Genomic DNA, 27,420 nt, shown 5'->3' with positions numbered 1-27,420 from the left:
TAGACTGCAAACCCAGGCTGCCTGCTTCCACACGAACGCTCTTTCTATTAAATACTATAAATTATTCGCAACAACCAGGACAAAGGAAACAACAACAGACCTTCAGCTGTACTTTTTAGAAGCCCACCATCAATGTAAAATAATAAAAACAGACTAATATTTAGAGCTGAACGCTGCCAATGTACAAGCATATCCATTATCGCAATTGGTCCTCAGAAAAACACGGCAATGCACAGCAAAGATATATTAATATCCTCATTTTAAAACACGGAAATTGAGATTCTGAAAGTTTCAATGGCTTTCCAACACTAGTCTGTTGTGGAGACGGGATGAGACCAGCGTTTCAAGTCTTTTCATAGAGCCTTGAAAAAAGCAATTTTCAGGTTCAGTGAAAACTTGCAAGAAAAGCAAATTATAAACCATGAAAGCTGGCAGCAGACATTTGAAAAGCAAAAATTGTCATTATTCAGATCAGGGTCACGATGAACAGTGATTTTCAAACTAACATTACAATAATTTTCCGATAGCATGCTCTAATTTAGAAAACATTACATTAAAGAACCTTAAAGATGTCTGCCATTTAAATGTTTAAGAAGACCAAATCAACCAGAACATATAATGTTTCCAGCAGATATAATTTAGACGTAGCAAGTAAAAGTGAAAAATTGCTGGGTTTTTCTATACACACGAATTAATAAGGAAAAAAACTGCCCTTACTCAACAGCTTTCTACTGAATTAACATTATGTTTGTCAGATACGTAAATGTTACATCATGAGCTCAGTGAAAAGCAAATCTAGTTTTAATTGAATATATCTTTCAAATTTTGGAAGTAAATGAAATCTTGAACTAATCTGAAGCTCTCCAACCAGTCCCCTTTGCCTACATAAAACCAATCAACCTTACCACATATACCAAATCAGGGGAAGAGGAGGAAACAGGTGTGCGGTACAGTAAACAAAGATTCAAATGAAATGTTATGATGAAAATCTCTAGAGAACAGTTTTATCCACAAACATAAAACAAAAACAGAATCTATGCTCTAATAGTATGTATAAGTGATGAAAACTCTTGATCAGACTGACAATTGTATTCAAATCTTAATCTCCTTTTAAAAAACCAAAATCAATAAGTAGTTCTATTTTAATAACTCCTCTTTAAAGAGACCCAATTTGGACAGTAGGAGCAGTCATCTGGCTACTGTTGCAATAATTCCATCTTCTGGGAGTTGCAGACAGGAACTATTGTCTGCTGTAATATACAAATAATCCACCTCATTTCCCTACAGACAATGGACATGTCTCCACAGAGTGCCAGCTGTAGCTAAGGCGCAGGGGCTGCTGCCATTGTTTACTAAGGGACAGTTCCCCCGGCAGCTGAAGGGTTCCACGGCCCTGGTCTCCATTATCTCGCCACCTAAGATTACGACAGCCGCTCTTCCACCAGCTGAATAAAGAAAGGGTGTGGAAAGCGAGATGTCAGGAAAGAATAGGAATACTGTCCACTGTTTCGCTTCCAACAAAAAGGGAGGAGAGGCAGGGGGCAGGAGAGGGAAGGAGGAGCTGAAGCACTTAGCTGCTGACAACTGCTTAGTCTTGCCTCAGAGTGTCCCCGCCTCCGGGTCACGTTGAACGCCTGGGATCCAGGCCGCCAAATTTAACAAAACCATTTCAGAGCTTGAAACTCAAAAGACTATCTCAGGTGAGAAACAGGAAGGTAAGAGCGGTGATGCACTGCAACCTAGAAAACCAAAATGACCTCACCAATGATCTCCCTTAGGAAATCATTCCTCGCAAAGAATCCAGCGTTATCTGCTCATCTGCTCTTGTAGCTAGCACTGACTTCATTTTAACCAAAAATAATTCTTAAGAAATAACTGAAAAAGCAGAGCAAGAATAAGCAGCTCTTCCCAACACCAACCCTCGCCCGTCCTGCAGGGCACAGGCGCTTCAGAGGACATGACCTGGGTGCTGTGAGTGCATCACCAGGAACGTGAAAAGCATTTTCAAAACAGGCCAGTAAACTCAATGTGATTAAACGCTCCTGAAAAGCCTGGGGAAACAGAGAACATAATTAAAATGTTCACAATGAGCACTACGGCTTGTCTGATTGTCTCAGAGCACTCGAGCAAAACAGTGTGGCAGGCAGGCAGGGAGCAAACACACAATCAGCACCCAGTCCAAGTCCGGATCGTCAACACACGGGCCTGGGTTTGGTTTAAGAAAGAAGCAAAGGCCTTTGGATATCTGAACTCAACTGCTCACCTTAATTTCTGAATACTTCCAAAGACATTCGAGTTCATCAGAGCTAAAGGGACAAGAGTGCTTTTCTGACCGGATTTTCACGCAAAAAGCCAGCAACCTGGATTGAGTAATTTTGCATTTGTCACCTAGTCGCTTGGTGCCCTTTGATGAAGGCAGAGAAGGAAGAGAAGGCAGGCTCAGGGAGGGCCCCACACAGCTCCACAGAGACGACAGAAGGCATGCACTTCTCTGTTGACATTCGCTACTTTATAAAAATACAGCAGTCTGGCTAAAAACCAAGAGAATTCCACTTGAATGTCCTGATCAATGAGACATCCTCCTCTGGTTGGAGGCCTTACTTTCCTGCTCGATTACTCCTAGGTCATTTCCAGCTCAGAAACTGTGATGTCAGTCTTCTACAGCAATGGTGACAGAACTCAGGAAAGAATGTAATAGTTAACGTGGTCACAATCCTTGAGAATATACCAACGTAAAAGTTCTGGGCGGAGTCTCTTCCTGATACATGTGAATAGAGGGATGCTCTTTCTAATGGCCAGGGTTCTGTGCAACATGCCCTAAGAAAGCAGGAGGTCAAGGATGCACTTTTATCTATCACCTAAAAAAACTACCACTGAGCAACCAGAGCAACAAAAAGAAAAGTTTCGATTTATAACGTGCACGCTCCAAACACCATGTACAAAGGCATGCCTGCTGCGTCTGCCTCAGGAGGTGACAGAGGCTCCCAGCCTGATTCTGCTCAAGTGGGCAGGCTCACCGATCTTTAGAAAAGTCTACCAGGATTGCTGTATTTCTTTCCCAAATTGAACTACTGTAATTTGAGCTTTTGAATAACCCAACATGTAACTCACACATGTATTTGCAATCATTCTTCTGGTCTCCGAGCCTTCTTCAGAGCTCCTCTGCCCACTTCTCTCTCCTGCTGTCAGAGGAAAAGCTGGAGATGGACTCAGGCACAGCAAACGGCTGGCCGTGACACTTTCTCCACAGGAAACGGCAATTGAACATTTCCTACAAATTAAACACTGCCAGTGGGCTTTATATGACCATTTGTATACAGGCTAGTGGAGAGGCGTTCATTATGGCCCTTTCACCTAAAAAGAAAAGAGGTCGTCTAGAAAAGCTAAACATTGGGAACGCTTTGAGTTAATAAAATAACTCTAAAGCAAGCAGTGTACTCTGAGAAAAGCAGCCTGGCAGGAAAGAGAGACGCAGCCTGGCACAGGGAAACAAGCAAAGCCTCCGGAGGCGGTAAAAACAGAAGCTGCCCCACCCACTAGCTGTATGATCTTGGGCAAGTCATTAAGGCTTCTGAGTTCTCAGCATCCCTGTCTATGAAATTGGGGTTATAATAAATATAACAACAATTATATCCAATATTGTTGTGACGATTCACTGAAATATCAAATACACCCGATCAGACGCCCAGGTCAGATACCTATTTCATCCCCTGAGAATCGAAAAATGTGAAAAGATAAAGCAAACAGCCAGTTACCCGGAAATGAATCCTGAAATGTCAGACTGGCTACCTTAACATTTTTCTTTTTAAAAAACCTCAATTTTCTGTTGCTTAGCAGCCATGATTTACATAAACATCAATCAGAAACACTGTGGGTCACGGATTATGCTAAGAGTTGCTGCTGCTGCAAAACTGAACAAGACCATCTTTCTCGCCTACAGGGAGCTTACATTTGTTAAAGATTTACAAAAGTGCTGATCTCTCAAGAGAGTCACACACAACACAGTTGCCCTTTCTCTCAACACCTCTGAATTTCACTGTTGTGACAGAAGAGTAGTATCTGAAACATCTCCCTCCAGACCCAGCCTGCTCTTCTCTCACCTGTCCCCTGGTCTGCCTCACTGTTACCTCCGCACTGGATAAACAACTCCTGGGCTCGGCCGCTTAGAGCCACTCCTCATGAGAAGTTGAGGACTAGGACTACTGCAGTCAACTGACTCCAGTTGGAACTGCACACTTCACCACTATTCACCTTAAAGGCCCACACACTTGGTCCCAGCGGCCAAAAACTGGGCCTCAATAGGGTAGGTTCAGCACTTACTGAGAAATCAGCACAGATCACAAACCCAGTGATAAAGGAGGGCAAGCAAACTGGTTTGGGAAGATACATGTTACCCTCTCAACAGAAACATGAATAGGTTTATACCACTAGCCTGTGGATTACAATAGATTAAAACTGTTGCCCTCAATACAATCCCCTTATTTTCTCTCAAGTCACCTTGACTGTCTTGACCCCCCAAAACTGTCTAAATCCTCTGTTCTGTAGCACCATCCCTCCTCCTCCCAGAAAAACCAGTCAGATTGAGCGCCCCAAAGCTACCAAGACTGAGAGGCCACTGTCTGCAGGCCCTGCCAGAAAATATTCAGAGATAGGGTGGCAGAGGTTGCGATTCCCTCGAAAGTTGCTGGCGTGTGGAGGGAACCAGTGGCCTCTCCTGACACGGAAAAGTCTGCTCGTGGACGCTTACAAAGGACTGACCAGCAAAACACTGTGGCCCCTCAACCCAGGCCACACGCAGGGGACCCCTGAACTTAGGTTTACCATCGTAAACAGCGGAGCCCCCTCTGCCTGTGCTGTCTGAGCCCTCAGGAAGACACTGAGGGCGCTGGTTGCTGTAACTGCAGGAGAAGCAGCAGGCGCATCAGCAGCCTGGGCCACCGCACCCTCTGGAACCGACACACACCCCCACGTGGCCCGGACCAGAGCTCCTTGGCTAGGGATAACCCACTCCCACAGGTGAGGATGGGCAGGTATGTGGGGGTCGACTGTGCATCCAAAATGCGACTATAACCATCTCTTCCCCAGGAGCAAAAGCATCAGCAGAGAGAAAAAAGAATTTCTAGAAACAAGAAAAGCTAAATGTGTCGAGAACCAGCCCGGACCTACAGGTCTTCTTGTCCTTTTAGAAGTTTTGACTTAAGTTCCCAATGCCCAGCGTAGGTGGGGGCAGACAAGTGAATGGCAAAAGAGGGAAAGCGCTTGTCAGCACCCGAAGCGGGCTCGCGAGTCCCGGCTCGCACCCAGACCCTCCGGGGCCGCCTCCGGGACACCTCCGGCAGAGCCACTGCTTACCTTGAGATAGTCGTTCTCCGAGCGAAGCTCCTCCATCTCCCGCAGCAGCTCCTCCTCCTCCACCGCCGGTACCAGCTGGGGTTGATCGCCCGAGCCGGGCTCCTTGGGGTTCCCGGGTAGAGTTTGCTCCAGCAGCACGCGCTCCCCGGCATCCTCCGCCAAGCCGGGCGCCGAGGATGCCGCGGGGACCCCGCCCGGGCTGCTCCGACCCCCGAGGCAGACGCCGGAGGCGGTGGGTACGGCGAGGAGCGCGGAGGGCTCGGGGCTGCCGGGCGGTGCCCCCCGAGCTGCGGGGCTCGCAGTAGGGGCTCCTCGCAGGGGTTCCCGGTCGCTGGAGCCCGTGCCGGACTCGGCGTCGCTGCTGGCGGCGGGGAGCAGGCGCTGCTCATCCGACAGGGGTTCGGAGGGGCAGTCCGAGAGGTCAGAGCTGCTGTCGGTGTGGCTGATGCGCGAGCCGGGGGCCGGGGAGCCGGCCGCGGAGGTCACGGCGAGGATCACCGAGGGGACCGGGGCGGCGGGGGTGGGGAGCCCGGCGGCGCGGGCGGGGAGCGTCCCGGAGCCACGTTTGGCCTTGCGGCCCTTGGCAGCGGTGGGCGGTGGCTCGGCCCCGGGCGGCAGCGGCTTCCCGGCCCGGGGTAGAGGCTCGGCGGGCGCCGCGCGCGCTGCCCTCCTGGGGCCCGGAGCGGCCTTGGCGCCGCCCGCTGCCCTGGCCCCGGCGCCCGGCGGCGGCTTGTCCTTCGCGCCCGGGGCGCCGCCGCTGCGCCGGGAGAGGCGGCCGGGCGCGGCCAGGGGCACCGGCGAGGGCGGCGCCTTGCCCGCGAGGCTGGGCGAGCGCGGGGCGGCGGGCGCCGGGGCTCGGCCCGGGGAGGGGGCGGCCGGGGCTGGGCCGGGCGCGGCGGGCCGGCCGTGCAGGTCCTTGAGGAACGGTCTGGCGGGCGAGGGTGCACGGTGCAGCCGCCTCCGCTCGGCCAGCGGGTGGGGGTGATGGTGGCGGTGGTGCTGGCCGGGCGGCTGCGGCTTCGCGTCCGGCGCGCCGCTGCCCGCGGGGCCATTCAGCGTCTCCATGGCCGGGGCCCGGGCCGCGAGCAGCAGCTCGGGCGGCAGCTGCTCCGGGCGGCGGCGGCGGCGGCGTGCAGCCTCCCCGCGCGCTCGCTCATCACTGTCCCCCAGCCCCGCCCGGTCTGCGCCCCGCGCTCCCGCGCCGCCGCGGCTCCCCCGCCCCCGGGCCCAAGGATCCCCGCGGGGCTCGCAGCCGCCGTCGCCTCGCTCTCCCCTCGCTGAGGTCACCGCCGCTCGACTTCTCCCGGCGCAGCGGCGCGGCAGCTCCCTGCCGCTCGCATCCCCTGGACGCCGCGGTCCGGGCTCGCGGGTCCGTCGCCCGGCAGCGGCGCGGGCGGCGCGCTCCCTGCTCCCGCGTCCTGCTCCCCGCCCACGGCCCGCCCGCCGGCTCCGGCCCGCGCCCGTCCCCGCCCCCGCCGCTCCCGGCGGAGACACTGCACGCGCGCTCCCCGCCCCCGGCGCCCCGCGCCCAGTGCCCCGCGCAGCGTGCGCATGTACCGCCGGCTGCCAGCCGGCGCCGTGGTGGGGGCGGGGCCTGCGCTCCCCCGGGGCTCCGGCGCCGGCTGCGTCCCCAGCCCTCTCTGCCCTGGGACCCTCCTTGCTTTCTGAGGCCCCAGAGACAGTGCCAGGAGCTGGGGAGGGGGGGAAGCAGCAGAGGTGAAGTGGAGGGAAGGGGCGGGCCCGGCCACTTGGGGGAGACCCGGGGGAGAGGTTCGGGAGGCGTGGGTGGGCCCCTCTGTAGTGTGTGCCGCGGGGCGCCAGCTGTCCCTCGGTTGACCAACGCCCCCCACAGGCCCTTCATCCAACCCCGGCCTCCCAGGGCCGGGTAGTTCCCCCTCCCCCACTGCCCTCTCAAAGCTGCGCCGGGAGGCCACCCTCCTTTAAGGATTGCTGGTACCCGGTGCAGCTATCGCGTCAGAACGGGCACGGCGCTCCACAGTTGGCACCCGCAGCGGCCTCCGGAGCTCAAAGAAGGAGGAGCTGCTGTAGAAATAGGAGAAGCAGCTCCCAAGCTCGGGGTCAGAAAGGGCGCTCACATTTATAGTTCCGGCTGCAGGCCAGACACCGTTAGACGCTTCATGGCATTGTTTTATTCCATCCTTCTTAGTCCGAATTGGAATTAGTCTTCGTTAAGGACGAGGACATGGGTGCAGGGGGGTGAAGTCGGCCCCTAGCCAGGACTTGGCTGGGCCGGGATTCACACCCAAGTCTGGAATTCTCAATCCTGCGCGCTATCCGCTCAGAGAACAAGGAGCTTGAGTCTAACTTGGGCCACTGACCTTCTTGAACCTCAGTTCCCTCGTCTGTATACTTAGGAAATACTGCCACCTGAGTGTTTGTGGGGATTAAATGAGCAAATACGAGAAAACACTGTGTAAACTGTAAAGTGGTGCCTCTCAACTATCCTTGAGGCAGTTTTTGTGCCAGGCGTTGGATGTTGGGCAGTACTCAGAGGAATAAGGCCCAGCCTGTGGAGACTAGGTTTTGGAGAAGGCAATCATTACAAGTTGCTGGGAGGGCGCTCTCCCGGCCCGGCCCGGGGAGGTTGGAGTTCCCCCGAAGGGAGGTTGGTCTCCTGGGTGAGTGCCCAGGACTTGCCAGAGCAGAGGCTGTAGGTGAGACGACGCTGGAGGGTGGTCGGACCGAGTGTCCTGCGGCGGAATCTGGACGTTGTCCTAGAGGCTGGCGGAGCCCTCCGAGGATTCTGATCTTATTTGCTTAGAAAGATCCCACCCGCAGCGGCAGCAGCAGGAGAGAGAGGCCGATGAGGGGGAGCTGTGGCAATGTGCACAGATGAGGGAGCCGTGGTAGTAGCGGTAGAGAAAACGGGACAGACTTGCGAAGATAAAAGGAAATCTAACAACTAGAAGGACCTACAACTAAGATACACAACTATGTACCGGGGGGATTTGGGGAGATAAAGCAGATTTTAAAAAAAGGGTAACTAGACTCCAAAGTCTGATCTTAACCACAAATTACCCTCCTTAGCTACCTCCTTCAAAAAATGCAAGATAAAGTGATTTTTTTTACAAATAAAAATCCTGTAAGTCAGCAGAGCCGTCCTCCCAGAAGACATCCTGTCTGCTTCTTCTTAGATCCCCGCGGAGATGCCTGCCACGTCCTGTGACCGAGCTCTGGAGGACGCTGGGACCTCGTCTGCTCTGCTGCTGTCTCTCGTTTCATGTGAGTCCTTTATCTGGCAGTTCCCCTGAATGTGTGACAGCACACACAAAGTATAATCAGTACTGAATCTCCTTTGACTCGATATCTAATAAGAGCACAGCCATGTTTCGTGGAGTATTTGGAGAAAAAGGACGCTGGTGGAGACAATGCCACAGAAGGGCTGGAGAGGTGCCCCGCCGCCACGCCCGGCCAGCTCCCCGCTAGAGGGCGCCCTAACTGTCCCCTTCTGGAGCGGACCATTAATCAGAAAGGGGCCGCTGTCGGTCTCCGGAGCACAACTGAGTGGAACTCGGGGTCCAGGAGCTGCACTTAGAACTTCCTCCAGAGACCCATAGTCTCCGTCACCCTCACATATCTAAAGAACTACGTCCAGGACTCTTAGCACAAGCTTGCCACTCCTCATACCACATATAACCGTGCAAAAGCCCACCTTAAAGGGGTTTCAGTAAGTTAGTCTTCTAAAAATATTAGCCAGATGACCATTCGCTTTGCAGCTAGCTTCCCTTTCCCTCAGCTAGTAAGTCAAACAAAACTCCTACTCCGAATTGTTAGCCTGGCAATTGTTCCAGCTGGCCCTTGGCAACCAGGTGTTCAATAATGCTTTCTTTGTTTTCCAATCTTCAGTGAATTATAGGTATAAAGAGATGTCTGCTTACATATTAAATGTTTTTAATGTCACGTGTGATTTAAAAATCTTTTTGTTGTTGAATCACGTTAATCTAAAGGCATTAGGGGGCTTACTATTTAAAGGAACCTTAAAGAGCTTTATTCTGGAAAACAATAAAATCTAGTATGGGTGTGCCTGTTTGGATTTGTCTGCCTTCAGACTGAGTTCTTGCCCTTCCCTGACTCACTCTGTATAGAGGGGGAATAGCCCATAAGGGTTGGTTTTCCAGGTTCCTGGGTTTGCTGGCTGGGTTTGGCCAGTGGGAGGCATTGTGGGAGATTGGCGTGTAACAGCAAGGGAGAAACGAGTGTAGTGTTTCTTACCTTCCCTGTCTGCCTCAAGTGACTTCTTCAGAGATGCTGGGTCTCCTTTGTGGACTGGCTTATTGGGGTTCCAGTTTTCACTGGATGACCTGCTCCGTCTGGTGACTTCACCTCCCCCCGTTGCCTCTCAGGTGAGGGTGGTAGTGGTTTCCTGTGGTTGCAAATCTCCCATCACTTCAGTGTCCCCTGTTTGGCGCTTGATTCCTCCCCCACCTCTGTGACGGTATTCCCAGCAGTGTAATCCCTGTGTTGTAAGTCCTTGCACTATACTCTAGGGTTCCGATTTTCTCATTCTTCTGCCAAGGCCTAATTGTAATAAGTAGTTGAGTATGACTGAATCCGTGACCTTCTTGTCAAAGAGCAGTGAGGTATGGCGACAGGAGGCATCGACAGCAGGTAAGTATGGGTTCAAATCCTGCCTGAGTCATTTGCACTCTGTGTGTCCTTGCGTCTTATTATCAATATCACCATCACTGTTATTGTTTAATACCAATGGAATAATCTTCAACACTCTTTAAAATAAGAGTTGAAACTTGGAGTGTAAATCTAGTCTGTGTCTGTACCATTATATAAAGAGAAACAATTTTTTTTTTCGCTTTGTTTGACTCATAGAAGAAAAAATACAACTTAGGCCTGCATGTCCCTTACTGCTCTGTACTCACAGGCAGTACTATATGCAGAATTCTGCATCCTCAAAACCTTGTCCAAACCTAGGGACATATCTATTTTCCAGTTTTTTTCCCTTATTTTAACACAAAAGCACATTTAGAATATCAAAACTTTCTCATTTAAATAATAAGAAATTATCCTCTTTGAAAAGAGTGGAAAGGAGAGGAGATTTTTATCAGAGTGGGCAATTTTTTTGGTGCTTCAGGAAAGTTAGGGTTAAAAAAGGACAATGTGGATTCAGGTGGCCCTCCTGCATTTGAAGCTGATGCGTCCAACCCCAGGATGCGGGCAGGGTGCCTCCCAGCTCCTCTTGCAGGGTTACTGCCAAAATGCCATGTGGGACCTAGAAAAGGCCAGTCCTGCAAGGCCCCGCTGACTCCTTCTCATGAGCAGATTGGCAGCTGTGTGTGGTAGTGGTGGTGGTGGTAATGATGACAGCGTCAGAGGCTCTTAAACCTTGAGGGCATTAAAATCACCTGGTGAGCTTGTTCAAAAAAATGCAGATGATATGGCCACATGCCCCAGAGAGTTGATTTCAAAGGTGTGGAGTGGAGCCCCAGAATCTGTATTTTTAACAAATGCTTTTGATGCAGATAACCCCTGACCGCACTCTGAGAAACACTGTGTTAGTATTAGTAACACACAGCTCCAAGTGTCATATGCTTGTCATTTGCATTTTCTCTTGGTTCCTTTTGAAACTCCGTTTAATGCTGTGTGTGAAAATCTGGATGATTGAGATGAGGAGGTTTCAATAAAGATGTACTCAGTTAAGACTGAACTGGACACATGTCGCGCCAAAGGGCTCTCATCTCCCTCTGATCTGAGAACCTGGAGGAAGGGTATAGATGAGAGGAGCAGGAGGGCCTTTGGCTCCTGAACAGTGCTTCTCAGTGAGGGTGGAAGCAGCCTCTAGGAGCATTTGGGAAGTTTGTGGAAGTATTCTTTGTTGTCACTGCTGTTGGATTGGGCAGACTAGTGGAATTTGCGGGGGGGGAGTCAGAGATGCAAGATGTCTGCAGGATGCCCAGAGAAGAATTGTTCCACACGCTGCACGACTTGCAGACAGCCTTCTGAAACACTGTGTAGGTTAGAAAATATATATGTTTATCATTATCTGAGCCCAGAATGTAACTGTTTATCTTAGTCTGTTCTGGCTGCCATAACAGAACACTACAGACTGGGTGGCTTATAAACAATAGAAACATTTCTCACAGATCTGGAGGCTGGAAGTCTGAGCTCAGAATGCCAGCATGGTTGGGCTCTGGTGGGAGCCCTCTCCCGAGTTGCAGGCTGCCTGCCATCTTCTCGTGTCCTCACATGGTGGAAGGGGCAAGGGAGCTTTACGGGGTCTTTTGTAGGGGCACTGATCCCATCATGCTGCACCATCGTGAGCTGCTCATCTCCCAGAGCTCCCCCTCCTAACACCATCCCCATGGTCGTTAGGATTAAACATGAAGTTGGGACAAGGGGTATGGATGTTTGTTCTATAGCACTGTTTGACACATAAACATGGTACTCTGACATAGGAATGCAGCTGCAATAGGAATCAAGAGTGGACTTCATTTTATTTGGAGATTTACAATGAGTTTTTTATGTTTGATCATTTCATCATTGATGGCAGTGCCACTCAAAGTATTTGAGTCATCAATATAACACACCTGTATTTGTCTGCATTTTAGCAGTTGCCTCTATGTATAGAATCTGACTACTTCATTATATATATTTCTACTATATTTGTACCTAAGCTTAAATGTTGAATACATATTTTTTTGTTATAAATGTTTTTGTTGTTGTTTTCTGTTTTCTGAGGAAGATTCACCCTGAGCTAACATCCATGCCAATCTTGCTCTATTTTGTATGTGGGTCACAGCCACAGCACGACTGCCAAGAAGCGGTGTAGGTCCACACTGGGAACTGAACCTGGGCCAGAGCGGAGCCCACTGAACTTAACCACTAGGCCACGGACCAGCCCTAAGTTATGTTCTTTATTATTCCTCTTTTGTATTACCAGTAGAGCATTATATTGATTTTTAAAAATACATGTACAGGGGAGTGATACACACACGCATAATGATTCTCATTTCATGAAAGTAAGAGACATTTGTAAGAAAAGAGGGCCATGCACTGCTGTAGTTGAGAACCACTGCTCCTGCCTAGAAAGAGCTGAGATGTCTTGGAGGGCGCCCCAGTGGTGGGTGTTGGGATAGCATCCCTTCCTTGCACTGGAGAAAATAGCAGAATCTAGGTGTGTGAGCCCCCGGGAGATGGGGGGGGGGGGTGGCGATTCTTCAAGACCTTCTTTCATTAAAGGAGGCAGTGTTCTCTTAGAGAAGCTCTTGGCACGTTTGCTAAACTTGAAATTAAAAATTGGGGGTCCTTTCCTCTTACAACATAACTGCTCAAATTCTTTAGATTCTTTTTTTTAACTATTTTGGAATTCTAAGCTTGATGCACATGGAAAATATGTTGTTAAATAAGGAAAACTAATCAAAGTTCTCTACCTTTCCTGGTCAGCAGCATGTGTACTCTGAAAACTTCAGGGAGATTAATGGGTTATGTTGTCACCCTTTTCGTTTAGAGCATTGCACACTTCCCCATGCAGATTCTGAAACGCACAGCATGTCTGTGTGTGCTTTCATTGTAGTTCACCATTGTTTATTTCTCTACCTATGGAGTTACCAGCCTTCAAAACAGAAATGGAGAGTTGAAACAGAAGATGCCAATAACCATTTTTTCCTGCCAGCTCTGGCTTTCCTGCCCAACTTTAATGCTCATCTTTACCTACAAAATAAGAGCAGATTTACCTGGAAAGCAAAAGTACAGTGACAGATTTATAGAAGGTTCATAGCAGATGGTACTTATGAAATGAGTCTCCTGAATAACGCAGGAGATAGGACACTGATAAGATTACATATAAAAACACAGTTTAATTGTTATTTCTAAGTAAAATTACTGCCAAGCAAATGTTACCAGTGAGAAGACAGAGCAATGTGAGTTCTATGCCCAGTCACGATTTGTTCAGTTATATTGGACAAAATAGCTCAATCTTCCTGGGCCTTCAAGGCCTCATCTATAAAATTAGGGAGTTGAACTTAAATAAGCTTTAATGTACGTCCCTGCTTAATGGATCTGAAGTTTAAGGTGAACTTGTACTATTTTAACACTTAGTCAACATGGGATTTTCCATAGTGAACTGTAGGTCCCCTCTGTTCATTCTCAGACAAAATGTACCCAAAGAATATAAACTAATTTCAGTAAAACAATAGTATAATTAAGAAGGCTAATATGGAATAAACATGACAAGCGTTAGTCACACATACTCTTGATTACCCTATTGGCGCCGACTGTTGAGAGTTAATCATGTTTTTAAGTGGTTCTCAGTATTATTACTTAGAATAAGTCCATTTCATATTTGCTTCTTTAAGTATCGCCTACAGGATCTAAGAATTTGACAGCAGAAAGAGGCCCTAGAAAGCATTTGTGGTCCTCTCGTCTGTCAGCCCCTATCGAGGAAACCCCGTGACTGCTTTCACCACTGGTTGTTATTATGAAGCTGTCCTTCCTTCTATAATCAGGGTGATCATATGATTTACCATCCAGACCATAGACTATTTGAGAATGAAAGGGGGCGCTATCAATGACTGCAAGAGACAACAGGTATGAACGGGACCTGGCAGCAGCTCAGAGTGTGGTCACCCTGTGAATGATGTACACCCCTCAAGGTGAGAATGTCTCCGAGTTGGATCAGATTGACTCGTCTTTATATCCACCTACACTAAGAAGATATGAAGACTTTTCATTTTGTTTAACTCTTTCAAATATAATTGGGATAGAAGATGCTAAAGAAACTTCACAGCCTGTTCATCCACTTTCTCGTTTATACACTCATTCATTTGAAGATTATTTATTGAACACCTTCTAAAATTCTAGGATATATATAGATATTGGAAATAGCAGGGATGAAAAAACATGGCATCTACATTTATGGGGCTCATAGTCTCACATAGAAAATATTATGAAAAGAGAAAAGCTACCCCTGACATCTGGAGCTGGCCTCCACCACCGCCTATGCCTCCTTGTTCCTATGATCTGGACTGACTCTCAAAGCTAGCCCTGGCATGCTCCTGTTAAACTTAAATAATGTCACAGAACCTCAACATCAGACAAGGCCACTTTAGGACCATGTTAGATCAAGACAAAAACAAGACCACTCCATAGTATGTCCGAACACAGACAAAATACAAACATTTTCTAAACCACGGAAATGACCAAACATCCCTCTCTCCCAGCAATTTGAGTGACTGCTGCTTCTTGCTAATTACAGCTTTAGCCTTGCTCCACCCAATCATAGAATTACCCGACTCCCTGACAGCAACCAATCCACAGCAAAGCCCCACTTCATTGAACCGGCCCCAAAATTATCCTGCACAAGTCCAAATCCATGTCCTTTCCGACACTCTCTTACTGAGGGCTCCCCGTAGTGTCCGTTCTCCCTCACTACTGTGAGCAGTGAACCCAACTTACTCAACCACAGGTGTGTGTGTGCCTGGTGAGTTGATAATTACAGCTGTCAGCATAAGGCAAGGAATCAAATGAAGCCATTCTCTGTTTTACAGATATATGAATATGCAAAACATAGTTGTTGTGCTTTAATGGGTCTCGTTTCTCCCTGGAAAAGACTGCATAAATATTGAAAAAAACCCAGAAGTGGAATAGCTGGATCATATGGTATTTCTATTTTTAATTTTTTGAGAAGTCAGATGAGAATGACAATTACCGTATGACTTCACTCATGTAGATCAATAAACAAAAACATGTAGAGATGGAGAATCAGATTAGTGGTCACCAGAGGGGAAGGGGATGAGGGGAGGGCAAAAGGAGTAAAGGGGCCCATCTGTCTGATGTCGGATGGAAACTAGACTTCTGGTGGTGAACACGATGTGGTCTATACAGAAGTCGAAATATAATGATATAATGATGTACACCTGAAATTTATATAACGTCATAAACCAATGTGACCTCAAGAAAATAAAAAAATGAAAGTAATGATATTGAAAAAACATTGTCAATATAGTTAAAGGCTATAAGTCTCTGAGCAGCTAAACGTGCTCATTGATTGCCCAGGTCGAAGCCTACTTTGGAGATGATGCTGAATGGAAAGTCTTTTAGCTCCACGAATTTCTTCTGTTCTACAGTGAAGCCAGGTTCTCATCTTTTGCACCAACAGAGTGCCATAATCTAGGATACAGCATTCAGAGATTCCATGAACTCCCAAGTCCTTTCTGCTATGCATCTGAATTTGTGTTTATTTATTTCTATTTTCCCTGCAGGATGCTTGTCAAATATAATCAAGGAGCTCCTAGTGTAAGTTTGGAAATTTATCAAGTAATGAAAAATAAAATAATCAAAGAAGCTTAGAAAGAGCAGATAAAGAAAATAAAACTTTATTGCTTATTCAACCTTCCAAAGGAATGAAACACGATATTTGAAGGATATAATTGTTTTCATCCATAAAAGGATAAATGAAATAGAATGAAATGGGCTATCTCCAAAAGTACAATTGCGAGTTCTCTGGGAGGGTGTTGCCCAGGCCGACAGCTGTCTTTCAAGGGTGCTGTAGAGAAGTTTCTTGGCCGGGAAATGGGCTGTCTCTCAGCTCTGCAGTCATCATCTTGCTTTCTTCCCTAGAGCACAGCCTGCTCAAGTGCAGAGACACAGGGCAGAACAGAAGCCTGCACACAGTAGGTAGGTTGTGTGTCTTTGCCTGTAATATGACTAAGATAATTGTCCCGTAGAGCAGGTCGGTGTCAGGAAGGAAGACAGCCAGGAACTGGCAGATTAGGAGAGTTGCAAAGGCTGTTGTCATTATGATTTTCCTCTGGTCTTTATTCTTAAAGATGACAAAGAGATGTCATCTGTCATCTTGGAGAACATTCCACACATGTTGTGATTTTATACTATCATAAAAGTTGTCTTTCTCTTTCTTTTCTCACTCCCACTCGTAAAAGCATCTACCAATGTGTCATCAAGTTCAAGGGAGCCATTACTGAGGACGACTTAGAGCCACTGTCTGCTTAAAGCTGTCTCTCAGGGTTGGCGCCCTTCCAGCTCTTCACTCCACAAGAGTCTAGAAGCTTAGACAACATTCTATCAAGTGAAACATTCTGAATTTCATCTTTGCTTTATTCACTGAAAGTTATAGAGACCAAGGCTTTCATTTATGCAACTTCTACATATCCTTCCAGGGGGAGAAGATGGGCCAGGAGTATAATTATCTCGTAGCTTTTCAAATAGAAACTCATTTTAATCTCAATTAGTAAAGTGTAGAGAAATCAAAATCAAAAGCATCAGCAGTTAATACCTCCTAGACGCTGGAATTTTCAAAGTGAATGACAAAGCAGATTCAGGCCCTTTAAAGAATTTGTAAATTCAGGAACTGCTGAGACAGGCAAGTGATTCTGCGAATTTTGAGGTGTGAAAAGTACAAAGAATCACAATGTACAACTTCTATATGAGCTTTGTGTCTCGTACCTCCTGAAATGGACATAAAGTTGAGAAGTGATGTCCTTAACTAAACCACAGTTGGTATTTTCACTATCACTTGGTCCTTTCTGTGAAACTTCAAGCGGCCCAGAACGCCTGCATTTCAACCGGGAGTCCACCCATCACTGTTTTCCTCTTGGGGAAAACGACAAGAACAAATGTAGCAAAACAAAGAAAAACAAAAATTCAGCTAAGTTAAGACAACCAAATCATTTAAAACTGACAAAAGCTGACTGGCGTGGAAAATACAAATACTGAAGAAATCGCTCTGGTTTATGAAGGTAATCAGTAGTCAGTTACTGTACTGGGACCATTGAGTATTGAGACTCGCCCGATAGATTTTTGGCTTTGTGAAGTGGTCTCTGAGGACTGCTGCTTAGGAAAACAACTCACAGATGCTCTGTGACCCGTTCTTTCCATGGCTATTACTTTCATTCATTCATATTCACTTTTCATTTATTCTGCAAAAGACAGTGTTGTGACAGGCACCAAAATATCAAGAATGAAAAGGCCTGGGCCCCGCCCTTGAGAAGTTTATGATGAGACAGACATTAAAAAAATTAAAATACTGGGGCCAGTTAAGTGCGCATGTTCCGCTTTGGCGGCCCAGGTTTCGCCCTTTCGGATCCTGGGAGCGGACATGGCACCGCTTGGCACGGCATGCTGTGGTAGGCATCCCACGTATAAAGTAGAGGAAGATGGGCACGGATGTTGGCTCAAGGTCAGTCTTCATAAGCAAAAAGAGGAGGATTGGCGGCAGATGTTAGCTCAGGGCTAAGCTTCCTCAAAAAAAAAAAAAAAATTAAAATATTGAAAGAAAGTTGGTATACTGGTAGTACCCAGGGCCAGCCACAAAATTTGCGGGGCTCAGTGCAAAATGAAAATGCAAGAGCCCTCGTTAAAAAGCATGGAAAAAAGCACCATTAGGTGTTCTCAAATATAAAGCTTTTCGTTTCTTCCATGGTCTCCCCCTCCCCTTGTCATGGTGGCTCCATTTCACCCCTAGGAAAGGTCCACAGTAGTTCTGATGGTTCCCTGGCACCTCGGCAGCAGGGAGCAGCATATGCTGGGCGGTGGTCAGAGTGTGCCGGGGGTGTGTGCATTCACATAGCACTTATGAATGCAAAGCCTGGCTCTGGCACGTCACAGTGTTGTGGTCTTTGGTGAATTACTTCTTTCCTTGTGCCTTGGTTTCTTCATCTGTAAAACTGGGAGGACAAGCATATCTAGGACCCATTATTCCATTTGATAAGGCCCATTTGCTACCTCCACCATAAAGCCCCGTCAGACCTAACTACTTCCCTCTGTATGCTTTTGTTCTTGTTTCTTTTTTTAATTTGAAAACGAGAATACATGTTTATTATTTTCCAATGAGAAACAGAACTATGAAGCACATGCTCTGCCTGTATGCAGATTTACGTAGAAAGCTAAATTACTGTCAGAAAGTTGATTGGTGAGCATGGTCTCAGAGATACCGGCATTACAAAGCAATGATACGTTGCCTCATACGTTCATCCCCACCAGCAATAGCTAATCTTTATTCAGGTCTTGTTATTTGCCAAGTGTTATGATTCTAAATATTTATATGCTTTCAGATCTAATCCTCACAGTAACTCTATGAGTTAGGTACCATTATTATCCCCATTTAAGAAGCAAGAAAACTGAGGCACAGAGAGAGTAAGGAACTTATCCAAGGATACAAGTTGGCAATGCTGGGGCCTGGCCCCAGAGCCCAAGCTCTCAGCCACTGTGCTGTGCTATCTCAACAGAGAGACGCCTGCTGTGTGGACTCCATGCTGCTACTCACTCCGTCTTTTATTATGCACATTCATGCTGCTAGGCTGGCTTCCTGGGATACAACCTTTGCAGGAACACGGGATCCATGTTTAGAAGGGCTCTATCCTTGCCTTAATGCTCTGCTGTTGCATTAAACTTGGAGTTCTTACTACATTTATCTTTGAACTGTGTTTTTAAAGGGCAGTCCAGTGGGACCATAGAGCCGGTGGATGAGCAGAGCAGACACACGCAACATGCGTGTCTGCTGTTCCTTGCCACCCCATCTGCATGCTGCACTGGTGACCCCTGAGCACAGCTTCCTGGGAGCTCTTCACTGCATGGAGTTAAGCGAGACTCAAAGCAAAGACAAGGTAAGCGTGTTTGTCCATGACTGAGTAGGCAAGGGCGCTGGCAGCTCTGAGAGGCCACACTTTCCTCTTGAATCAGAAACTGCTTTGACCAGAACTTGCTTTGAACGCAGAAAGAAGGCAATTGAGTGCAAAGAAACATGAATGGCAAGGAACTCTATCATATTATTTCTTACTTGTTTTACCTCCCTGTATTAGCACTTCTGCTGAAAACGATGACACAAAAGGAAAGAGAAAGAAGATGAACCCACAGCCCCTTCTGCCATCAATCCTCCTTTCTCCTCGTAAGCTGAAGGTAGGGAGTGTGGGAAAATGTGCAAATGTCAAGAAGCAAAATTAAAACAGGTGAGTTAGGCTTAGGCAGCATTTCCATTGTTCTGGTAAGAGCAAGATACATACAAAGGTATGAGTTTCGAAACACAAATTGTGTAATTTCTGTGAATAAATTCTTATGTTTTTGCATTTAGAAAGTAGCATTGCACAATATAAAGATTTATGGTAAAATTCATGCTAATAATTTAACATCTTAATTTTTCTTTACTGAGAGCAGCACTAAATAGCAAATAAAATCTTTTGTCACGAGATGTACACAGAGAGAGATGTCAGAGAGGCGGTTGAAAGGGAAGAACTAATGGTCATCAGGCAGATGATACCCGTCAATGTCTTGCTTCTTCACAGGAAATTTAATGCTAAATGTCTGCTTTCTGGGTTCAAAAAGCCAGGAGAATTTCTGGAATTTCCATTTGTGAGATGATGGCAAAAGGAAAGTTTTATATTTATCAGGAATCAGAGGCCTTTGGGAGTACTTGGAGTCCACAGAGGAAGGGTGAGTTGTGCTCAAACTAATTCTATATATGTTAAAACTTGAAAAGGGAGGGAAGGAATTTTTTTTTTTTTGGTTAGGAAGATTGATCCTGAGCTAACGTCTGTTGCCAATCTTCGTCTTTTTGCTTGAGGAAGCTTGAACCTGAGCTAACATCTGTGCCGATCTTCCTCTATTTTGTATGTGGGATGCCACCACAGCATGGCTTGATGAGTGGTGTGTAGGTCTGCACCTGGGATCTGAACCTGCAAACCCTGGGCCGCTGAAGTGGAGCATGCAAACTTAATCACTATATAACCAGGCCAGCTCCTAAAAAGGTGGGGAAGCAATTTTTTAATTAAACATTTGAATAGGGCCATTGAGTGTGGAGCAGCACAACCCCCATATGGTGATCCAAGGAAAGGCTTACCTTGAGCTCCTGAAATAACTGGCTGTCTTTAGATCCTTTCAGTAGTTTAAATGTGGTCGTGGGACAATGTTATTTGAGAGGATCAAAGGAGGAAGCAATTAGTTTCTTTGAGACGTGGAAAAACAGAAAGCATTAGGAATGAGGGAACCTACCTGTGATTTTCCAGTGTCCAGTCAATGACAATAGTGTGTTTGGGCCCGCTTCCCTTTGTGCTGCACGATGAAATAATCAGTGGACAAGGGCCAGCCTACCAGAATGCTCTTGGGTTGTGCTTACATGCTGTGGGGTGAATAAGAAGCATGACTTTGATGCATGCTTTCAAAAACTGTAAGTATCTCAGTCTCAGACATTATCTGAGCACAGAGACAATGTGATTGGATCAAATGCTGATTTAACAAGATGTTTTAGGAAAGCCCTTGATAACAATAATAGCATCATAGATGCAAAAATCATGTCATCAGGGTGCATGAAGTTACTGATGATTTTGCATGTGTGTGTGGAATTGACTTAGCTTATTAGTTCAGATTTAGACATTCTCAGCTCCTTGTCCCCCACGGCAGTTTTTCCACATTAATGATTAGTGAGAGAGTTGTACCACTTCATTCTTCCTCTGTTTGTCTGTTTGGGAGGATATTGAGGTTTCACTGGAGCTGTGTTCTGTCTGAGAGATGATCTAAGGAGGAAGAAAAAGGATGGCCAGGATTACGCCCCTGAAATTCTAATAGGAAGGCACTCAGATGATGCAAGAGCGAGCAGGTGCTTAGAAGAGAAGCCCCTTCTCCATGCTGCTTTCCTGCCCCTTTAAGTTACTCTGGGCTCCAGAAGGTTCATCTTTCTCCTTCTCGTTCTCCTTTCCCAAAGACTTCCAAGTCAACCATTCAGGGAGTACATTTTTGTTGAGTATCTACCATCTACCAGACACAGCCATCACCCATCTCCTTCACAGAGACCCTACCTCAGCGCCTCAGCTCTACTCTGCACACCATCTAAGCTCTCTGAAGGCCTCTGGGTAATGACTGATTTCCTGTCGTTGCGCTTGGCCAGCCTCAGGGCACAGTGAGGGGAGGAGAATGCCTAACCAGGGCTTGTGGCCTATGAGTCATAACATTTCCATATTTATCCTGCACCAACAACCAGGACCAAGGTATGTACAAATTTCAGGATAAGTCTGAGAGAGGCCCTGCCTGTGGCTGAGAAATTTCTTGAATAAAGGAGAAATTTATCTATCCATCTACAAAATTTATTTCTTTTGCTATGCTAAAGTATGAGTACTTCTCTCCAAATATGTAAACCTGAATGTTTACTTTTTTATGTTTTAATTAAGAACAAAGACCATGAACATCAGCCACTGCTAGATACTCTGCAAATCTCAAATGAGAGGACATGGGGAAAACACCCTGAGATGTTTTTTGCTCTTGATTCGCAATGTTTGTAAAACCTTTGTAGCTATTTAAACAGCTTGCTCATGGAATGAAATGTAACTATCTTGATAATAGTAAATTTGTTCAGGAACCACCTGGAAGACTAACTTGAATTTATAGAAAATTTATAGTGTTTTTTCTGATTTGAGAAAGCAGCCTTTTGTGTATAATAATGGAACTAGGCAGCATAAGTTCTTTGCTGATTTAAGAATTGGGACGCCCAATCTGAGCTCTGTCCCTGGTAAACAAAGAATGACCTGCCAATGTCCAGCTTTGGGACCAGACTGATCTCAGCTGAAATCTCAGCCGGCCGCGGTGGATCCCTCACTTCCTAACAGTGAGTAAGTGGCTTAACTTCTCTCCATGTGGTTTCCCTTCTCCGCCAACAGCATGACAATAGTAGTAATAAAATGCTCACCCAAGAGTTGTTGCAAGAATTAAATGAGATATTGTATATAAGACCTTTTGCACATTCGAAACACACAGAAAATTTGCAATTAATCAGCTGTGTGACCTTCGAGTCAGTCGCTTAGCCTCACTGGGTTTCAATCTTCTCCGATTCTAAATTCTCTTTCCAAACAGCTTACATAGATTATAGAGAATTGTAATTAGCATATCAAGCACCAGCCTAATTCATGCCAGCTCCTGCTCTCACCGCTATCACTGCAATATCACTTCAATTACACCGTTTATATGTAAATGGCACTCCAAGTCCTAAATGGGGCTGGCACACTCAACTAAGAAAACAGTGTCTGATCTTACTGATGCTCCTCCTGTCCTTGTTCACTGAGAACACAAAGATGCCCTTCTGACCAGGCCCAAGGAACTGACAAAGTTGACAAAATGCAGGTTGAATTTTCAAGATTTTTCTTTGGTTCAGTGATGGGAACAGAAGTGACCCTACAGCTGAGTAGCACCCACCTTCCATTAGAGATGTGTGTTGTCTGGAAGAGAAGCTACAGACGCTAATTCTGAGTGGACTGTTGCAATTAGCTATGACAGCCACTTGAAGTTTTTTTTAAACTCAAAGGAAATTTCAGCAGACCTGAAATCACCATCAAGATGTGTGTGTATGTGTGTGGGGGGTGTGTGTGTGTGCACATGTGTGTCCAACAGAAATCTGTGTAGTCAGGAAGGTTTGACTGAATGGGTCTCAGGATCTGCTGGCCGACTTCATTTCCCACCCAAATGTCTGAATCTGCCCTAGTTAAGGCTTATTCATTCAGCAAATAAATTTTGCTGAACACGGACAACACAGAGATGACTAATCATTGCTTTGGCCTTCAAAGAGTTTTGTTCGAGAGCCAGTCTATAAGAAGGATCTTGTATCATGCTGTGTTCGGGAGATGGGTGCCCGCAGTGGGGCACAAAGGAAAGAGTAACAGCTTCCCCTTGAAGGTGGGAGGGAACTGGTGAGGAATGGTCTAGAATGGAGGTGACCATTTTTGTCTTTTCCAAATTTGTGTTCCCCCAACTGCTAAGGTTCCCTCCCTGCTCCTCATTCTAAAGGAATAGGATAGCTATCAAGTTGAGGCCTCCTGTTTAGGGACATGACATTATCCCCAAGCTAAATGTGTCAGTGGGAAATCCTTGTGGCTGATAACTGCGAGCAAATCAGAGTTTTGCTGAGTTGCTTGGACATGTACCCTGTGAGGAGAGTTCAGCAGCGTCTTCTCATTAACCTCCGCCTGAGTGAGGAAACCAAGACCAGCCAACAGCTTGGAGTGACAGGGATCCAGCAATTGATCCCGTTCTCTAAACAAAGCTCCCGTCTACAGTGTAAACAGTAGGTAGACTGTTCACTGGGTCACCGTCTAAGCCCTCATCATCAGAGTAATTTATTCATTGTTATGAAGCCACTTTGAGCCAAGTGGAAAAGTGGTTTGCAGATAATTCCTCTCTACTTCCATACAACCCAACCTAAAGGTGGTCCTTAAAGGTATCCAACTGCTACCTTTAGGAGCTTTGGAGTCCTCAGGGCAGTGTTTCTTAAATTTACCAAGCATCAGCATCACCTGGAGCTCCCCTGCTGGGCCCTATGCCCAGAGTTTCCTCTTGAGTAGGTCTGGGGTGGGACTTGAGGGTTTGCATTTCTAGCAAATTCCCAGGTGAGACCACGTTTTAACCACCACTGCCTCAAAGCATGACTGATTGTGATACCGGACGTCTTAATCTCAAGTTCATGTGCCTGATGCACAGTAAGCCAATCACTGAGACATTGGGGCTTGGAGGTGGAGAAAGGTTTATTCAAATTGGTCAAAATGAGAAGGCATGGGGATAGGTTCTCTTGAATCCACCTAAACAAGAATAGAAAGCAGGGAGCTTTGTTGAGTTAAGGGGCTTGGCAGGAAGCATTTTGGAGAAACTGGAATCCATGTTTCTTTCACTCCAGATAAGCCCCTGGGCAATCTGACTTCTGGGCATCAATGGCAGCTGGGGGCTGGTTATCTGGTGATCTAACTTCCTTGAAAGCGTTCTTTTCCTTCTCCAAAACAAGCTCATAAATCTTTTTGGCCCTTGCGTCACCCCTCAGGTTAAACGAGAAGACAGCAAATTGACAAGATTAACTTCTTTTCATCTATGTCTGTGTTGGGAACAAGTTCAAAAGGCAATCTTATTGAATATTGACAGTAACCTTCTGGTACCCAGAATCAATTGCCCTTGCCAAACCAAACTTTCCAATTTAGGTATGAGACAGTGCAATCCTTCAGGCAAAGATAAAGGCCCCAAGTAGAGCGATAGCATTTACTCTTGGTAGGGACATGGTATAGGAGAGGAAAAAGTTATTAGAGGATCATTGTGAGACCAAACGTGATAGGAAAAGGATGTTTGATTAAGAATAACTTTTTTCTTACTTGACTCAGTGGGTGGGTGACAAGTTTCCCAGAACAAGTCTTAATTCCACTAAAGTTTATGGTCAAATTGTTTTAATTTTTTTAAAATCAAGAATGCTGAAGATGGCAGCATAGGAGGGCTCTGAACTCACCTCCTCCCATGGACACAGCAAATTTACAACCACCCTGGAAAAATGACACCTGAAAGAGAACCAGAAACTGCATAAAAAGAACCCCCACAACAGGGGACAGTGCAGACTGAAGTGGAAGAAGCAGAAATTCCTTTCTGGAGAGGGAAAAGCCATATTCTAGCCACAGTGCTTCTTGGCCGAGAGCAATCTTAAGGTATGAAGCTTTCCCTGGAGAAGTGGGGGATCTGAGTGGGAGAGATTTGTGACAATAAGTAGCTTTTGAACTCAGCACAACCGAGATGAGTGTCATAATATCTGGTTTTGCTGGCTATTAACTGCAACAGGGAATACCCCCAGAAAAGCTATCGAACATAAGAGAAAGAAAAGCCTGCCCTTATAGGACCCATGCACAAATTCATCCATTTTGGAAAGCAACCTAAACTCATGAGAAAGGTACACAGTCCTTTGGTGAAAAGAGGCTCACTTGATAGGCTCTGGGAACATCTTAGCAAGGCAGGAGGCAGCTGGGACCACCTCCTCAGGGACTGAGACATTGGTGGCAGCCATTAGTGTGACCTAATACAGGTGTGCTGGCAGATGCCATTGGAGTTCTTTCCCTGGCCTTTTAGTGCAGGGGTCTGCCCCACCCACTAGAGCACTGATTTAATCCAGCTTAGGCAGGGCAGGCAGCACACCCTCCAGACTAGCCCCACCCAACAGAAAGCCCTTGGGCAACTTGTGGGCCTGCATAGGTGGGGTGAGTGGATCTGCCTCTGCAGGGCAGGGCTTGCACAAAGGGCAGGCCTACATTGGCAGAGTGTGTGGGGCCTCTGCAGTGAGGTGAGAGAGTCCACTTCAATGTGCGAGGCATACACACAGGTCAGGACTATGTTGATGGGGTGTGTGGGCCTGTGGGCAGTGGGACTTGTCAGCTGCAGCAGACTTCTGTTTCTCAAATAGCCACATAGGGCACCAGCCCCACCTTCCAACACTTGAAACAATTGTGTGCTGCCACATCTGGGGCCAGCCCCACTCAGCTGCTATCCTGAGAGAGATGACAATAGCCTTGCAGGCTGGAGGCCTACAGCAATTGTAAGCCCCTGAGCCTAGCAACCAGCCATACTAGGGGTCTACCCACTTAACAGGAAAACTGCAGCAGGGGGGCTGGCCTGGTGGTGCAGCCATTAGGTTCGCTTCAGTGGCCCAGGGTTCACCAGGTTGGATCCCTGGTGTGGACCTACACACTGTTTGTCAAGCCATGCTGTGGTGGGCATCCCAAATATAAAGTAGAGGAAGATGGGCATGGATGTTAGCTCAGGACCAGTCTTCCTCAGCACAAAGAGGAGGATTGGCAGCAGATGTTAGCTCAGGGCTAAACTTCCTCAAAAAAAAAAAAAAACTGCAGCAAGAATGTACTATTAGACCTTGCAGCCAACTGTGCTGCTCTCCCTTTGCTCAGTAAAGTGACTGAAGGGACTGTAGCAGCTTCACACAACTGAGCATTACAACCAGCCAGCCAGGGAGACAGCCTAGCCTCCCCAGGCACCTGCAGCAAGAGCAAGCCTGCCACAACACAAGGACATACGTATCTCACACAGGGGACACTCCTGGAACATTTGGAACTGGTAACGAGAGGGAAGCACGCTGCTGAGCCTCATAAGGCGTCTCTTACATAAGACCACTTCTCCAAGATCGGGAGATGTAGCTGATCTACCTAATACATATATATAAGCACAGAGAAAGAGGCAAAATGAGGAGAAAAAGGAATACGTTCCAAATAAGGGAACAGGACAAATCCTCAGAAAAAACTAAATGAAACCGAGATAAGCAATCTATCTGATAAAGAGTACAAACTAATAGTCATAAGGATGCTCACGGATCTTGGAAGAAGAATGGATGAATACAGTTAGAACATCAACAAAGAACTGGAGAATATAAAAAACAAACAATCAGAACTGAAGAACAATAATGGAAATGAAAACTTCACTAGAGGGAATCAATAGCAGAGTAGATGATACAGAGGAACAGATCAGCAAGCTGGAAGAAAGACTAGAGGAAATCACCCACGCTGGACAGAAAAAAGAATTAAAATGAACAAGGATAGTCTAAGGACCTCTGGGACAACATCAATCACACTAACATCCATATTATAGGTGTCACAGAAGGAGAAGAGAGAGACAAAGGAGCAGACAATGTATTTGAAGAAATAATAGCTGAAAACTTTCCTAACCTAAGGAAGGAAACAGACATCCAAGTACAGGAAGCACAGAGAGCTCCAAACAAGATGAACCCAAAGAGGCCCACATCAAAATACGTTATAATTAAAATGTCAAGTATTAAAAATAAAGAGAGAATCCTAAAAGGTGCAAGAGAAAGACAGCAAGTGACACACAAAGGAAACCCCATAAGGCTATCGGCTGACTTCTCAGCAGAAAGCTTACAGGCTAGAAGGGAGAGGCATGACATATTTAAAGTGTTGAAAGGAAAAAAACCTACAGCTGAGAATACTCTATCCAGCAAGGTTATCATTCAGAATAGAAGGAGAGATAAAGAGTTTTCCAGAAAAGAAAAAACTAAAGGGGTTTATTACTAATAAACCATCCTTAAAGAAATGCTAAAGGGACTTATGTAAATGGAAAAGAAAAGACCATAAATAGGAATAAGAAAAGGATCAAAAAAAAAAAAAAAGAAGAAATAAAGTAAAATCACTGGTAAAGGCAAATATACAGTAAAGTTGGCAGATCAACCACCTATGAAGCTAAAATGAAGGTCAAAAGACAAAAGTACTAAAATTACCTATTTCCATGATAAGAGGGTAACGGATACACATGCACAAAAAAGAGGTTACATATGATATCAAA

The 27,420-nt window shown here is 46.4% G+C and overlaps 1 protein-coding gene and 1 long non-coding RNA gene across 10 annotated transcripts in view; one reads left to right on the top strand and one right to left on the bottom strand.

The window, feature by feature from the left end:
• Positions 1-6,801, bottom strand: part of MTCL1 (microtubule crosslinking factor 1) — a 136,800-nt gene extending 129,999 nt beyond the window's left edge. For 3 of the 9 annotated variants that reach the window (XM_070513564.1, XM_070513565.1, XM_070513571.1), the window contains exon 1: positions 5,353-6,799. In XM_070513564.1, the coding sequence (XP_070369665.1) occupies positions 5,353-6,417 (1,065 nt within the window). In that variant the 5' untranslated portion in view covers positions 6,418-6,799. Of the gene's footprint in view, positions 1-5,352 lie in introns of all 9 variants that reach the window. The other 6 variants (XM_070513566.1, XM_014851860.3, XM_070513572.1 and 3 more) reach the window with 4 other exon arrangements.
• Positions 6,802-6,944: 143 nt separating this feature from the next.
• On the top strand, positions 6,945-27,087 carry LOC123287056 (uncharacterized). The gene is made up of 5 exons (XR_011504560.1): positions 6,945-7,068; positions 8,508-8,595; positions 18,774-18,944; positions 19,140-19,236; positions 19,620-27,087. It is a non-coding gene; the product is annotated as an uncharacterized lncRNA (long non-coding RNA).
• Positions 27,088-27,420: the final 333 nt, after the last annotated feature.

The sequence above is a fragment of the Equus asinus genome, chromosome 7 (assembly GCF_041296235.1).
Source record: "Equus asinus isolate D_3611 breed Donkey chromosome 7, EquAss-T2T_v2, whole genome shotgun sequence".
In the NCBI taxonomy this organism is placed as follows: Eukaryota; Metazoa; Chordata; class Mammalia; order Perissodactyla; family Equidae; genus Equus; species Equus asinus.
Note: the sequence above shows the minus strand (reverse complement) of the source record. Positions and strands in the feature narration are given on the sequence as shown.